Here is a 13,156-nt window from a genome sequence, read left to right as displayed (position 1 = left end):
GCTGCATAATAACTTGCTAGACAGAATTTTTATATCTCATTAAAACAATACCTTGCAATAAGCTGCATTTTCAGGCAGAAACAAAAGCCTGTAGAAACACAGAATTGTGCAGGTTAGAAGAACCTTGGCCARCCTTCTGTGGGAAGAAGAGGATAGATGAGACCTATAGCCTCTTGAAAACCTCCAGCAATGCCCCCAGGGAGGTTGCTCCAATGAACAGTTGACCCTTCTGTAAAAACTTCATTTTTTCTGCCAACATAAAACCTCTCCCAGTGCAACATATTCCTATGCCACTTACCATGTGATTTCTTGTGGAAGGACCCCACTCCTCAAGAATSCCACCCYTCAGATTTCCYCTAACTTCCTCTTATGGTMGGRAARAAAAAGAAAAWCCTGAACATCCTAGCTMAGCAATMTAGGTTAAAAAACTGCTAGCCTGATGTTTTTGCTTGTTTTAACAAGCATCAGTACAATACACCTGTGTTTTTTGTTTGCTTTCCACTTTACASCTATATGACAAACAGGTGCACACTGAAAACACTCTCCTTAAAGGCTAGAAAATCTAGCCTCAAAGGAATTAACCATGTCCACCTCTATTAAAAACTGAGAATTAAAAACAAAAAACAACAGCCCCACTCTGTTTTAAAACACTGCAGAGGCACCCCTGGGCTGCCCCTATTCCCTTCCCCAGTGACTGAAAAGCGTGGCAGAGAAGGGATGGAAGAGAATCCAAAGAAGTGTTTCTTCACCTGTACTCGGGGCTGATGAGGCCGCACTTTGAGCGCTGTGTCCAGTTTTAGGTCTCTCCCTTCAGGAAGGACAYTGAGGTGCTGGAGTGAATCCAAAGAAGGGCAATGGAGCTGGTGAAGGGCCTATGAAGAGGTGCTGAGGGATCTGCGGGTGTTTAGCCTGAAAAGAGAAGGCTCTGGGGAGACCTTACCCTTCTCTACAACTCCCTGAAAGGAGGTTGTAGTCTGGTGGGGGTCTGTCACTGATAGGACAAGAGAATGTAATCCTAAACTGTGCCAGGAGAGGTTCATGTTGAACTTTAGCAGGAATTTTTTCACCGAAGGAATGATTAGACTGGAATGCGCTGCCCAGGGAGGCGGTGGAGTCACCGCCCCTAGAGGTGTTTAAGGAAAGACTGGACATGGCACTTAGCGTCACGGCACTTAGTGTCACGGCCTGGTTGACACCGTGGTGTTCGGTCGTGGGTCAGATTTGGTGATCTCAGAGGTTTTTCCAATCTAATTGCTTCTGTGATTCTGCGATTCTGCAATCGCCGCCCGGCGCGCGCTCACGCCTCAGCCGCCTCAGGCAGGCGCGCGCCACCCGGCTCCCACTCCCGCGGCCCCGCCCACTCCCGCGCGCCCGAGCACGCGCAGTGCGGCCCCGCGGAGGACGGCGGCGGTCAGGGAGCGTGGGCGCGGGCGCGCGGTGGGCGTGGCCAAGCCAGGCGGGTCGGGCACTGTCAGAGCGGGTGGGCGTGGCCAAGCCAGGCGGGTCGGGCACTGTCAGAGCGGGTGGGCGTGGCCAAGCCAGGCGGGTCGGGCACTGTCAGAGCGGGTGGGCGTGGCCAAGCCAGGCGGGTCGGGCACTGTCAGAGCGGGTGGGCGKGGCCAGATGTGCGGCGGTATCGGGGCGTGGCCATGAGCGGCCGCGGGGCGGGCATGGGGGAGTGCCCAGACATGGGGGCGCGGCCGACGGGCGCGGCGGGGTCAGGGAGGCGGGAGGAGCGGCCGGGCGGGCGCAGGGCTGCCGGCGGAGGCGGGGACAAGCAGAGGGTGGGCTTCGAGGGGAGCTGTCGCCGGTGCCRCCGGCACCGGGAGCGTGCCAGCCATGGACGCCACCACGCTGGAGCTGGACGCGGTGAAGTTCGCGCAGCTGGCGGTGCAGCGGGACCAGAGCGGGCGCTACCAGGAAGCGGTCTTCTACTACAAGGTACGGCGGGGGCGCGCCAGTTCCCTCAGGGCGCCGGTGTCCCCTTTCCTCGCCGCGGGCCGCATTATGCTCTGGAGGGTTCGCGCTCCCCGCTTCGTGTCTGGGAGGCCGGAGAGGGGCGTTCGGCACCCCCGCGGCCCGGCACGGCCCTGCCGGCGGAGAGAGACGCGCTGGGTCAGCGCGGCCGCCCCCGCCCTCCCCCGGCGGGTGTGCCCCGGGAACGGGCTGCTCGGCCCGGAGAAGGCGAGGCGGTGCCCGCCGACAGCAGAGCGGAAGGCCGTGGGTGCGCGTCGAAAGTTTCTCAGTCTCCGGAGGAGCCCCGTCCTTCAGGGTGGATTGCGAAACGCCTTTTCCCTGCGTCCTGTTTATAGGTGGGAGCGAGCGCTGCCCCTGCGCTGATGTTTGCCGACAGGCTTAGGGGTAGCACTGCAGGTACACTGCTTGAAAAATGGGAACGGGCGCTTCTTCCAGCTGCTGAAGACAGCCCCTTCAGCGCTTCTGRAAAGATTCATCGTAACCTAAAAACGTCTCTGCCCTGCTGCTTCTACACTTTCATTYCTGGCTTCTCCCCAAGCCATGGCAAGCCAGAAAGACTGATCAGTTTTATGCTGGAGATGTAAACGCTGGGCATTTTGGAGAACCACAGGTGGGCATACTGCCGCTCCTGGGTGTGCAGCTGGGAGCAACTCTGTTGTACAGTCATCGAGWAAATAGAGAAGTCGGTGGTGAAATACAACATGCTCAACAGTGAGGTAGCTTCAGGTCACAAGCTATCAATGACAGATTTTTAACCTCATGAGAGTATTATTGTCATCATGGACTAGATTTTACTGTTTCAGTTCAATTTCAGGTTGGCTTAGCTAAGTGTAGAATGAGGTTGATTCAGTGTCTTGCTTGATATCTGTAGGCTTACTACTGGTATCTAGTAGTTTTTGTACAACAAAAGGCATTTTTCATTTGTGTAAWTTGTCACATTTTGTTGTTTTATATWTGGTAAAKTTATRTTAAAGTTCCRTTTCCAATTGACTTCTCACCTGCAAGAAGGGATGTCTTTGAATCTTCTGTTTATTCTTATCACAGTAATCATTCCACAAATTCCATTATCCTGACAAAGTCATTCTCTGCCATTAACTTATTAAGGGATCCATAGTTGGTCTTCTATTTCATGAGTACAAGTTGTCTGTGAAATGTTTAAAAAGCGTAGTGTTAATATCATGGTGGCCTATGCATGTAAGTGTGAAAGAATAGGAAGAAGAGGTTTTTTTAACCCAGTTGTTAATTTTTGTGGGCTAAATTTATATATGTAAACCATATACGTGCAAAAGTTATAGTAATGCATGTCTTCAGCAGTAGCAGTATGTGTGCATGGTCTGATAACCATGTGCTATAGTACTGCATTAGTATTGTTTATTTCTCTGTTTATCTGTAAGAAATTATTCTGTGTTACTCAGAATAGAAGCATCTTTTTGTGCAARTAGTCACTTGGTGCACTTGAAGCTATGCATGACAAGAGTATAACCGAGATATCTTTGGCTTTCCGGATGTTGCCTGAAGAACCACTGCCATGTTACATTAAACAAAATAGCTACAAAATGTCGTTTATTATTTTGGGGATACTTTTCTTTTTTTCTAGTGCAATGCAAGTAAGCCCTGGCTTGTCACCAGCTTTCTTGTCAGCTGCTCTAAGCAGTTCAAAGCCCACTGGTGCAATTTTATGGGAAAGCTTGGGTATTGAACTGACTTCTATGGGAACTTGATCTTAAGGATGAAACATGGRAAATGCTACAGTTGTTGCCCATAGATAAAAATAAAACAGACCTGTGAGAATGGAGTTCCTATGGTTTGCAAGTGCTCTTTGCTTCCTGCTACTGTGTAACTTTGATACATCCCTAGAGGGGTGCTGCTTGTGAACCAGCTTAGGGCAACTTGCTAATTAATGGTGCTCTGCAGAAATGTCAGGATCATATTTGGACACCCGATGACTTCAGCAAAACTGCTGAAGGCTGTTGCTAAGTTTGGCTGTTGACCAGCCATTAGCAGCTTGCAGACTGATGATTGGTAGTTAGTAGTGTTACTGTGGCACACTATTCATGATAAAGAGCAGAACTGACATTGGAGAGATCATAAATGCTAAGTCTGAATTGCACATCCATCTGGTGACTGGAAAYAGCTGGTGTGATGGCTCCACAGGCTCTCTGTCAACTGCTTCAGTCCTTTGCAGGTTTGATTTGTAAAAGACTATTTCCATTATGTTTACATCTTAAAACCGGACAAAGCAATTGTGCATGAAATGACAGAAGAAACATCAATTATAGCTTRGTTTTGCTGCASTGGTTTGGRAATCCACATTTGTTCTTTGCATCATGTGGAGATCACATATCTTTGTGATACAGCACCTGTTTTGCCAGCCTGTATTTGCAGTATGTCACAGACAAATATATCCATCCCACGTAGCTGTAGTGCACTTCTTTCCCCTRCAAAAAGCAGTGGTGTGGTAGACCTTAATGGTAGTTAATTGCTACATATAAATGGTACTTCTGTTAGCCTTTCTGTGGCTGTGAACATTTTATGTGATATAATATGGAGATGGATGCTAACAGGGAGCATGCAGTAGTTGGTAGATGCTTCTCAGTGAAAATTATCCTGATAACAAATCCAGACTGTATCAGGATCAGTTTTAAGCTTGGAGAAACTACACAGATGGGTATGGGAGAAAATTGCTAAGCTTGACAAAAAATAATGGCCATAAAGCACACGAGGGACCCCTGGCCATGGTAATCATGCTTGTCCTGTGCAGGGCAGCCTCTCTGAGCATCATCTCTGTGAAGGAGCTCTCTGGTTGTTGTATATTCCTGCATTCCCAGCCTGCCTGCTACATGACCACCTCCTCTCCTCTGCTGCTGCAGGGAAGACGAACACTGCCACAAAAGGGGGGGCTTTTTCCATTGCCAATAATGAGGACAAAACAATGTTTCTGTCCTCATTTTTGCAGGGTGACAAATGTTAATTCTCCATATGGTTCTGAGACTGTGTCAGCTCTGGCTTTTTATTGCAACCCTGCCAAACCTTACATGWTTTTCATAAATTCAGTGAAGGGATAGACAGCTTATGCAACTGAAGGCGTTTCTTCTTAATAGATTTGTACCGTATGGAAAAAGCCTTCTTGTGGGTAATGCACTGTGCTTCTGAGCCAGAGAAGGAAGGAGACTTGCATCCAGTATGTTGTGTAYATGCAAACATTTTTAAAAAGTTTGAAAAGGCTGGAAAAACCTTACATTTGTAGACTTTCCAGATTTGATAGCTTTGGCTGAGTCGTAATAATTTTAAAAAATTTTCTGAACAAAAATTATTGGCGTTTGATTTTGAAAAGCTTTTATATTTGKTACTTTCTTTATTATCAGATTAAATGCAAATAACTTGAATAGCTGCTCTTTTTTTCCTAACCTTAAATCCTCAGCTTTAAAACCAAACTGATTTCAGTGCATGCTTTAAAAGTTTTATGTAATATCTACAAATTTAATGCATTACTCTAAAAACAGGCCTAAGATCTAGTTTTACAGAAATTCAGAATGTTTTTATAGTATTAGAGGTTGGCCCAGATGTGAGGAATTAAACATGATCTKGCTTGTAACTCAAAACGTTTTCTTTTGAGCAGAATTTCCCTGCAGCCACTGAGTCTTTTTGCAGACGTTAAGGGCTTGTTTTCATGCAACTCATGGCTGCTCTAGGCCCTCTGTTTATGGTAAGTAATTTTCTAGGCAGCAAACATTAACTTTGTCTCCAATTCTTCTCCCTGCAGGAAGCTGCACAAGCCTTGATTTATGCTGGGATGGCTGGGTCCAACTTGGAAAATATTCAAGAAAAAATAAATGAGTACTTGGAGAGAGTTCAAGCTCTCCATTCAGCAGGTGGGTAAGGAGCTTTCTAATTAAACCTCTGCTTAAATTAATTGAGTGGAAAGTTGTTAGCTGCTGTGAAATACATATCAATGTGTTTGCTCTGTTTTTATTATTCTAATTTTCTTGTCCTTTGTGAGKAACCACAAATACAAYGAGCACATCAGWGCTTTGAATTYTGATACCTCATAAATTAAGTGGAGWCTGACTTCCTAAGGACTTGAATGTGGATATTCTCTGCTTTAAATACTCTGAGGAACCACATCTGCAGAGCAAACAGGAGAAAGTAATTAAATATACAAGAAAAATGGTTCAGGAATGAATCAAATTTGGCGTCTAAGCCTCAGCTGCATGATGGATTTGAAACAAGTGGGTTCTGRTAAATATGTAGAATTACTAACTTTGAGAGGGCAAAGGAGCTCTTGCTCTCAAAAGGGTTTTCTTCTTTGATCCAGTTTCAATGTTCCTACTTAGACCAAAATCTCAAATTTTTGTGCACCTGCAATTCTCATAGTCATGGAATCACTTAGCCAAAAAGGGACCTCAGCTATCCTGTAGACCTGTGGCCTGCTGAAGGCAGGGTAGACACTGCTGTTTAGACCAAGTTGCTTGGGTTCAGATAAGAACTAAAAACAACTAAGGATAGAAATGTCTTGGTGCCTCTGGTCCCCAGGGTACAATTGTATTTCTACCGATTATTTTTCAATATGTATCTAGTTGTTGTCCCYCTGTTTTTATTTATAATTGCTGATTTTCATTCGCTTTCTTCACAACAAAGTGAAGAGCCTGAATTCATTTCCTTGACAACCTCACAACTCATGTTGTGTTRCTATTGCATCCCCCCTTCAAACCATCTTTCCTCCTGGCTGGRCAAGTCATGCTCCCTCAGCTTCTTCTCAAAAGGCCAAGTCCTCCACCCTCAGCTTAGTTAGGGCCCCAAGATGAGATGCARTACTCCAGAGCCTGCTGAGTGCTGAGTAGGGGTGATAATTGCTTCCCCCATCTCCTGCCTGAGCTCCCACTGACAGGGGCTGGTAACATTCATTGCAGCCAGGAGCCTGCTAGCTCAGGCTTATCTAGCTGTCCCTCAGGCCCTTATCCACAGAGTTGWACCCTGCAGGGTGTGAGTCTGCCCCATGCACAGGTCGTAGCATTTATCCTGGTGGAATATCCTGAGGTTCCTGTCCCATCATTAGTTTAGCTTGTCAGTGTCCCTTTGAACAGCAGCTATGTGCTTGAGAGAATTTGATTTGAGTGCTTGATTTGGTGGGGTCTGCAATCAGTAGGTATTAAATGAGGTGGACACCTAAGGAATTTKTATATTGTCATAGGTCATGTGTTTTTTACCAATGATGTGGTATTTTACATAATTAAACATCCTTGTTCTCAGTGTAATATGAAAGAGATTTTACTTCCATTATTTCACATCTGAAATATCCTGAGAGCTGACCTCTGCTTCAGGGAAGKGTGATAGTRTTTTCACATSCTTGCATAGMTGTTTTTACCAAAGTTTAGGMAGGTTTTGTTTCCAGACAGGAAATAGTTCTTACCTGACTAGTTGGAGCTGCTAGTATATCAGTACCATGTTAAGGATGTTTTTACACATCTGCTGCTGTAGAAAGCTAAATACTTTCTTTTTCATTTAGTTCAGTCACAGAAAACAGACCCTCTGAAGTCAAAGCAACAGTTGGACTTGGAGCGTGCTCACTTCCTAGTTACACAGGCTTTTGATGAAGATGATAAAGGCAATGCAGAAGAAGCTATAGAGTTGTACACAGAAGCGGTGGAACTCTGTTTGAAAACAGTATGTTAAGCTACAGGTTAACTTGGTGGAATTATGTGATGGTAAGAAATTCTTCCACTCTCACAAGTGACTGACCCTTAAAGGCTGGCTTGAAAATGGAGTACCTGTATTTGTAAAAGCTACCTTTTAATTTTTTGTTTGTTTGTTTCACTGGTGGTTTTTTGGTTTTTTTTTTTTTTTTATTTTGTTGTCTTTTTGTTGTGTTGCTATACAACATCGTAAATTTATGGGGATTTGTGATTTATGTGGGTTTTTTCTAAACTGGATTATACTAAAAACTAGAAATATTCTGGAAACTTTTTCATGTTAATATTTGCCCTGGAGCAAACACCACACAAACAGAAATTAAAAGCTGTTAAAACTGAAGATGACTTGCTAATGTGTCAGCTGTATTACTTTCTGACTACATTAAAGGAAGTCATGGAAAATTTTTGTGTGTAACAGTTTCTGCAGATGTAACAGTCTACTAATGCCAAAACTATTAAAAACACTACTTGATTACTCAAGTGTTCAACACTAAAGCTGTTATGAGTGAATTCAATCCACACTGAAATCAATAAGGATGAATTGGCCATTCCGTAAACAATGAAGAATATAATTACAGGTACTGCTTTTCTCACTTAAGTCCAGTTGCCTTAACTAACTCATTACAAGAAGAGCTCACCATCATAATGTAACTCCACCAAGTCTGTTTTTCTTTTTCTCTTCTTTTCAATGTTATAATGTAAAAATATATGTGGGTTGTTGAGAGTGTTAYGTTACTGTTGCTACATGCTAGAGTAAAGCGTTTTCTCTGAATTATGCTAGCAGGTTTTACCTCGGCTAAAACCCCCTGTGATACASTGTAACCAGATCAAGAGTTAGTAGACTTGCTCTAGTTTTTCCACTTGAGCTGTTGGAGCAGAACGTTTTCAGTCTATTACGTAACATTTACTGCAGCAGCGTGCTGCTTTTGCTCTGCTGTGTTCCTCCTTCTGTTGTGTCAGTTCATRCAAATATTACTGAAGTTARACTGAAAATATCTCGTATTAACAACTACATTTATTGGGTATTTCATTAGGTGCAGGATACTGCTGAAGTTTCTTTTAATTTTGACAAGTATATTCTTTTGTTGTCATGATGGTAAGCTTTCTGCCTTGGGGTGATCCAAAAGTACCTCCTTACCAGGATGAAAGGAGATTGAAGGAACTCTGCTATCTTGAAGMTGTACTTTCTCCTCAGTATATTCAGGTGGAGAGATTTGTTTCTCCCTTACCCTTGAAGTACTCAGAAAGCAGCCATTACTCCTCTTTTGTGGCTGATTCCTAGATGAGTGTGCTGGTGTTCCATCTCCCCTACTTATCTTCATACATCTTTAGAAGTCTTTTCCAACCAGGAACTCCAGAGTGTAATTTATTTGCAAATTAAATTAGTTGCTTATAGAGGGTGTTTCCAGTTTTGGGTTTTTTTTGGGTGAAAGTAGCTTGCTTTTTGTATCCTCAGTTGACCTGTCTGACCTGGGATAGTCAGCCAAGGCACAAAGCTAGAACCTGAAACCTGCCTGTGGGTGTCMCAGGAGAAGCCACACCTCATGTTGTGCTTCTTGCAGATTGTTTAGCTGCAGAAGCCGTGCTTCATCTGTAAGGAACCCTCCCAAATGGGAACAGAAGTTAACAGTCTTGAGATCTGCTTTGTTGCCCTGCCATAAATTATTTTATGCCTTTGACTGCAAGTTAAAAATGCACTTCTATTTTGTTTGTTTATATTATATGAAAGTAAGCATTTAATTTTTTTCCCCCAGGTTACCATTATTATTTTAATACATTTGGGAAAAAGAATTGGAACACATCCAAGCTCAGTAGTATATGTAACATTTGGGTTTGCCTTCTTTCTGCCCATAGTATTTTAATACAAATRATTCTTCTGGCAATTTTGTTGGTGTATGCAGTGTTTTCCATGCTGAAGAATTTTAAATGTAACTTTCATTCTATGAGAGTTTCACTAGAACAGCAAAATTATCTTTGCTTACTTAGTATGTTTTCTTCATGCTGAGTTTAAAAAAAGAAACAACAACAAACAAAGCAAAATATTTGCTCATTTCAAAAGGAGAATTGGAAGAAATAGCTGGTTATTCTTTGCTGTAATCTAGAAGTACAACAACTGAGTTGATAAGACATGTTGGTGGTCTTTGAATGTATAGTTTTTACTTTTATTTTGCACTTTAGGCTACTGAAACTTCAGAAGCAGGACTCCAGTCCAAACTGAAACAGCTGGCTCGACAAGCACTAGATAGGTGAGTACTGCTAATGTGTGTGTTAGTAAACATGCTTGCTGTCAGGTCTAAGTGCACCCTCTGAGTTGGAGTCTCAGTCTAACATGTCTGTGTGKATTCTGTGTAGACTAAGCTTCTGTAGAGTTCACCTTGGAGCTAGTTGCCAGCTGCTTCACTGCTGAATGTAGCAGCTGCTGTGCCAACCCTCTGGGAATCTTGGGGCATGCAGAATTAGGGAAGGACTGTGTGCTTTCTAGAACAAGTGCACTACTTCAGAGTTATAATCCAGACTGCTATAATTATTGGCCTCTATAAAGATGCTGAATTCAGGCTTGCATTAAGTCAAGGAGTGTCCCTTAATAAGTGGGAAACACTTATTTTGATGGTTGCAATTACATGGTATACATGTAGTGAAATCTCTGTCTGAAACAAATTACACAAGTATAARTTCAATGTACCACTTTTTAAATCCGCTCTGGGATGGTGAATCGCAGGCTATGTTGGGCTAAGTTTCAGTACAAGATGGGTTTTAGCAGTTCTTACTCTGTGTTCAAAATAAAAAAAAAAACCAATATTTTGCATGTGTTTGACTATCCAGCAGCTTAATGCAGCAGTAAGCAAAATACGGCTCCTGCATGCACAATGTTCAAGCAGTTGAAATGCTGGGTTGTGAGAATTCCCATGGGGTTTTACTACTATTGTACTTGGTAGACAAAGTAAATCTGGAAGGTATGAGAGGATGCAAATTGGTTTTCTCTCTGTGTTTCAGTGATCTTATTCTGAGATTCCACATAATGAACACTACACAAACTCTCCAATTAGCATAATTTAGAGGCAATAAAACCTAATGAGTTCTGCTGAAAGTAGCTTATATGTTTTGGAAATGCTATATTTTAATTGATTCAAGAACAAAAAAGTAAAGAAATACCAGCATCAGAAATTGATTTTGTTTTTTAGAAAAAGTGCTGTTGGTCAACTTGGGCATTTGTTCATTCCATTTATCATAAGTGGGAACACGAACAAGAAAATCAATAATTGAACTTCAACTATATTTTCTTTCTCTGTTGTAAAGAAAAGGCTTTTTTTWATTTGCTTTAGAGCAGAAGCACTGAAGGAATCTATGTCAAAGTCATCTCAGAAAGAAAAGTCAACTGCARCTAAACCAAATCAGCCAGTCAGAACGTTCTTTCCATTGGGACCTGATTTTTCTTTAAATGACAAACCACAGACAATCAGAGCRGTACAAGCTAGTGAATCTCAAGGTCAGAGATACACTGCAGAGGAGATTCAAGTACTAAGGTAAGTTGAAGATTTTCCAAAATGAGTTCATGAAAAGTCTTGCTCTAAGAAGCCAAAGTGCAAACAGATTATACAACGGCTACTTCACTGAAAATTGAGGGAGCATAATATAAGACTCTGCCTTCTGTWACATCCAGTTCATTTTACTTTGATTTTTATTATAGGTGAAATAAGCTGCAAATAATAAAACCATTAGCCTAAGCTGTGACTTTTGAACGCTATCAAATATATCATTATCTAGAGGTAGTTGTCTTGTTTTCAGAAGCTCTGTGTCTTCCTAGTTTTGATAAAGTTATTTTGTTGTTACCTTCTGCAACTTAGTCTTTGGAAGATGACTGATAAGTTTGTAAATCTTTTTTGTTTGTCTTTATTATGACTTGCAGGAAGACTTCAAAGATTAATGGCATTGAATATGTACCTTTCATGAGTGTTGACCTGAGGGAACGTTTTGCTTTCCCTATGCCTTTTTCGTAAGTATAGTTCAATTACTGGACTTCATTTTTGTTTTTATTTCCAAAACTTTCCCATATTTGGTATTTCTGTATTKTCTTTTTCAGAGTTTAGAATTGTTTGCATGGGATTTTAAACATAATTTAGGCCAAGATATTTAAATACTACCACTTTCTTCTTCCACTCTGAACTTAAAATTTTATTGTAAGCTGATCCTGCTCTGTAGTGCTTTTTCAGTTGTGTCTTCAAGCCTACAAGGACTATATTATATTCAGCTTTATTTCGGATTATTGGTCTGGGCTGGCAACTTGAGTGTATTTTCTGATGCTGCTCCATGCTAAATGAGTTCTGTTGCCTGYAAAATGCAGGTGATAGCTGTTTCCTCTGTAAAGGGCTATTCCAAGGAAGGGTGATATGTAACAGCTAGAGCTTTATTCATGAGCGTTTATAATAAGTAAAGATTACACAATCATAGTATACAAAGACATTTGGGGTTGGTTGAATTTTTTTTAACATTTTTGCCCTTTTCCCCCWAGAAACCACAAACTTAATCCAAAGTAGTGTTCCTTGAAATTGTTTTACAGCTTTGCAAGTGTTCTAAGTATGTTTTGCAGCACCTATCAGATATATGTAAGACTGGATATACCATGAAAAGCTTTTCTAAATTGCTGTTGATTTATTTCTACTTTTTTTTCTGTCTTAAATCTAGTGATAAGTGTGGAAAGCTACCATTATCCCCCAAACAGAAAGCAATGTTTGCCAAATGGGTGCGACCAGATGACATAACAAATAACCCTACGATGATCTATACTGTATCAAGTTTCAGCATCAAGCAGGTAAACTTTCCTAAAGAGAGATGTGTGTTGCTAAGTAAGGGGTTTGTCGTGGGGGATCTTGTTCTAAAAGGAATCCCCAAATGTGAGGGTGCTTTCCTTGGCTCTCAGGGGATTAAATAAATAATAAAAAMTTTGCTCTGTAAGGGCCTCATGTTGAGCAAGCATACTTTTTCTGCCTCTTTAATAGTGGCTTTGCTTATTTTGTTTTAAATCCTTCCCTTTTGAAGGGAATTACTAACTGTTTTCCTTCCCTCCACATGCCACGTTCATCTCTCAGTATCTGAGTTATTTGTAAATGTCCTCACTGGTTTTCTTTYCTTTATAGACGATAGTGTCAGATTGTTCTTTTGTGGCATCACTAGCTATCAGTGCAGCATATGAAAGAAGGTACAACAAAAAATTGATCACGAGGTAAGTAGCTGCTGCTTTGTGAGATCTTTTCAGGCTTGATACTGCCAAGCTTTTGCAGTATATTCTGTGACAGTTGTAARAGCCAGCTTTTGTTTCACCTTCATCTCCCTGGGACTCATGGTTTCAGTACTTCTAAGATGGAAGCCAACTRTATATTRAAATAAAGGGTTTTAAATSTAACAGCTRAAAGTTGYTAGACAAAAATTCCTAATAACAAWTTTGAGTCAAACTTTGGAACAGATAAGGAGTTTGTAATTATTATTTGAAG

General features: G+C 41.9%; 1 protein-coding gene across 4 annotated transcripts in view; it reads left to right on the top strand.

Annotated features, from left to right (window-relative positions):
• The first annotated feature begins 1,751 nt into the window (after positions 1-1,751).
• The window catches only part of CAPN7 (calpain 7), a 30,243-nt gene continuing 18,838 nt past the window's right edge, over positions 1,752-13,156 (top strand). The window contains exons 1-8 of one of the 4 annotated variants that reach the window (XM_057372717.1): positions 1,752-1,941; positions 5,741-5,849; positions 7,484-7,641; positions 9,846-9,913; positions 10,991-11,191; positions 11,575-11,661; positions 12,351-12,477; positions 12,803-12,888. In XM_057372717.1, coding sequence (XP_057228700.1) covers positions 1,840-1,941; positions 5,741-5,849; positions 7,484-7,641; positions 9,846-9,913; positions 10,991-11,191; positions 11,575-11,661; positions 12,351-12,477; positions 12,803-12,888 — 938 coding nt within the window. In that variant the 5' untranslated portion in view covers positions 1,752-1,839. Of the gene's footprint in view, positions 1,942-5,740; positions 5,850-7,483; positions 7,683-9,845; positions 9,914-10,990; positions 11,192-11,574; positions 11,662-12,350; positions 12,478-12,802; positions 12,889-13,156 lie in introns of those variants that run through there. The other 3 variants (XM_057372714.1, XM_057372716.1, XM_057372715.1) reach the window with 3 other exon arrangements.

Source organism: Malurus melanocephalus, unplaced genomic scaffold, assembly GCF_030028575.1.
Source record: "Malurus melanocephalus ecotype Western Australia unplaced genomic scaffold, MMel_1.1 scaffold_177, whole genome shotgun sequence".
Taxonomy (NCBI): domain Eukaryota; kingdom Metazoa; phylum Chordata; class Aves; order Passeriformes; family Maluridae; genus Malurus; species Malurus melanocephalus.
The sequence above is the reverse complement of the archived record's forward strand: the minus strand, read 5'-3'. Positions and strand labels throughout refer to the sequence as shown.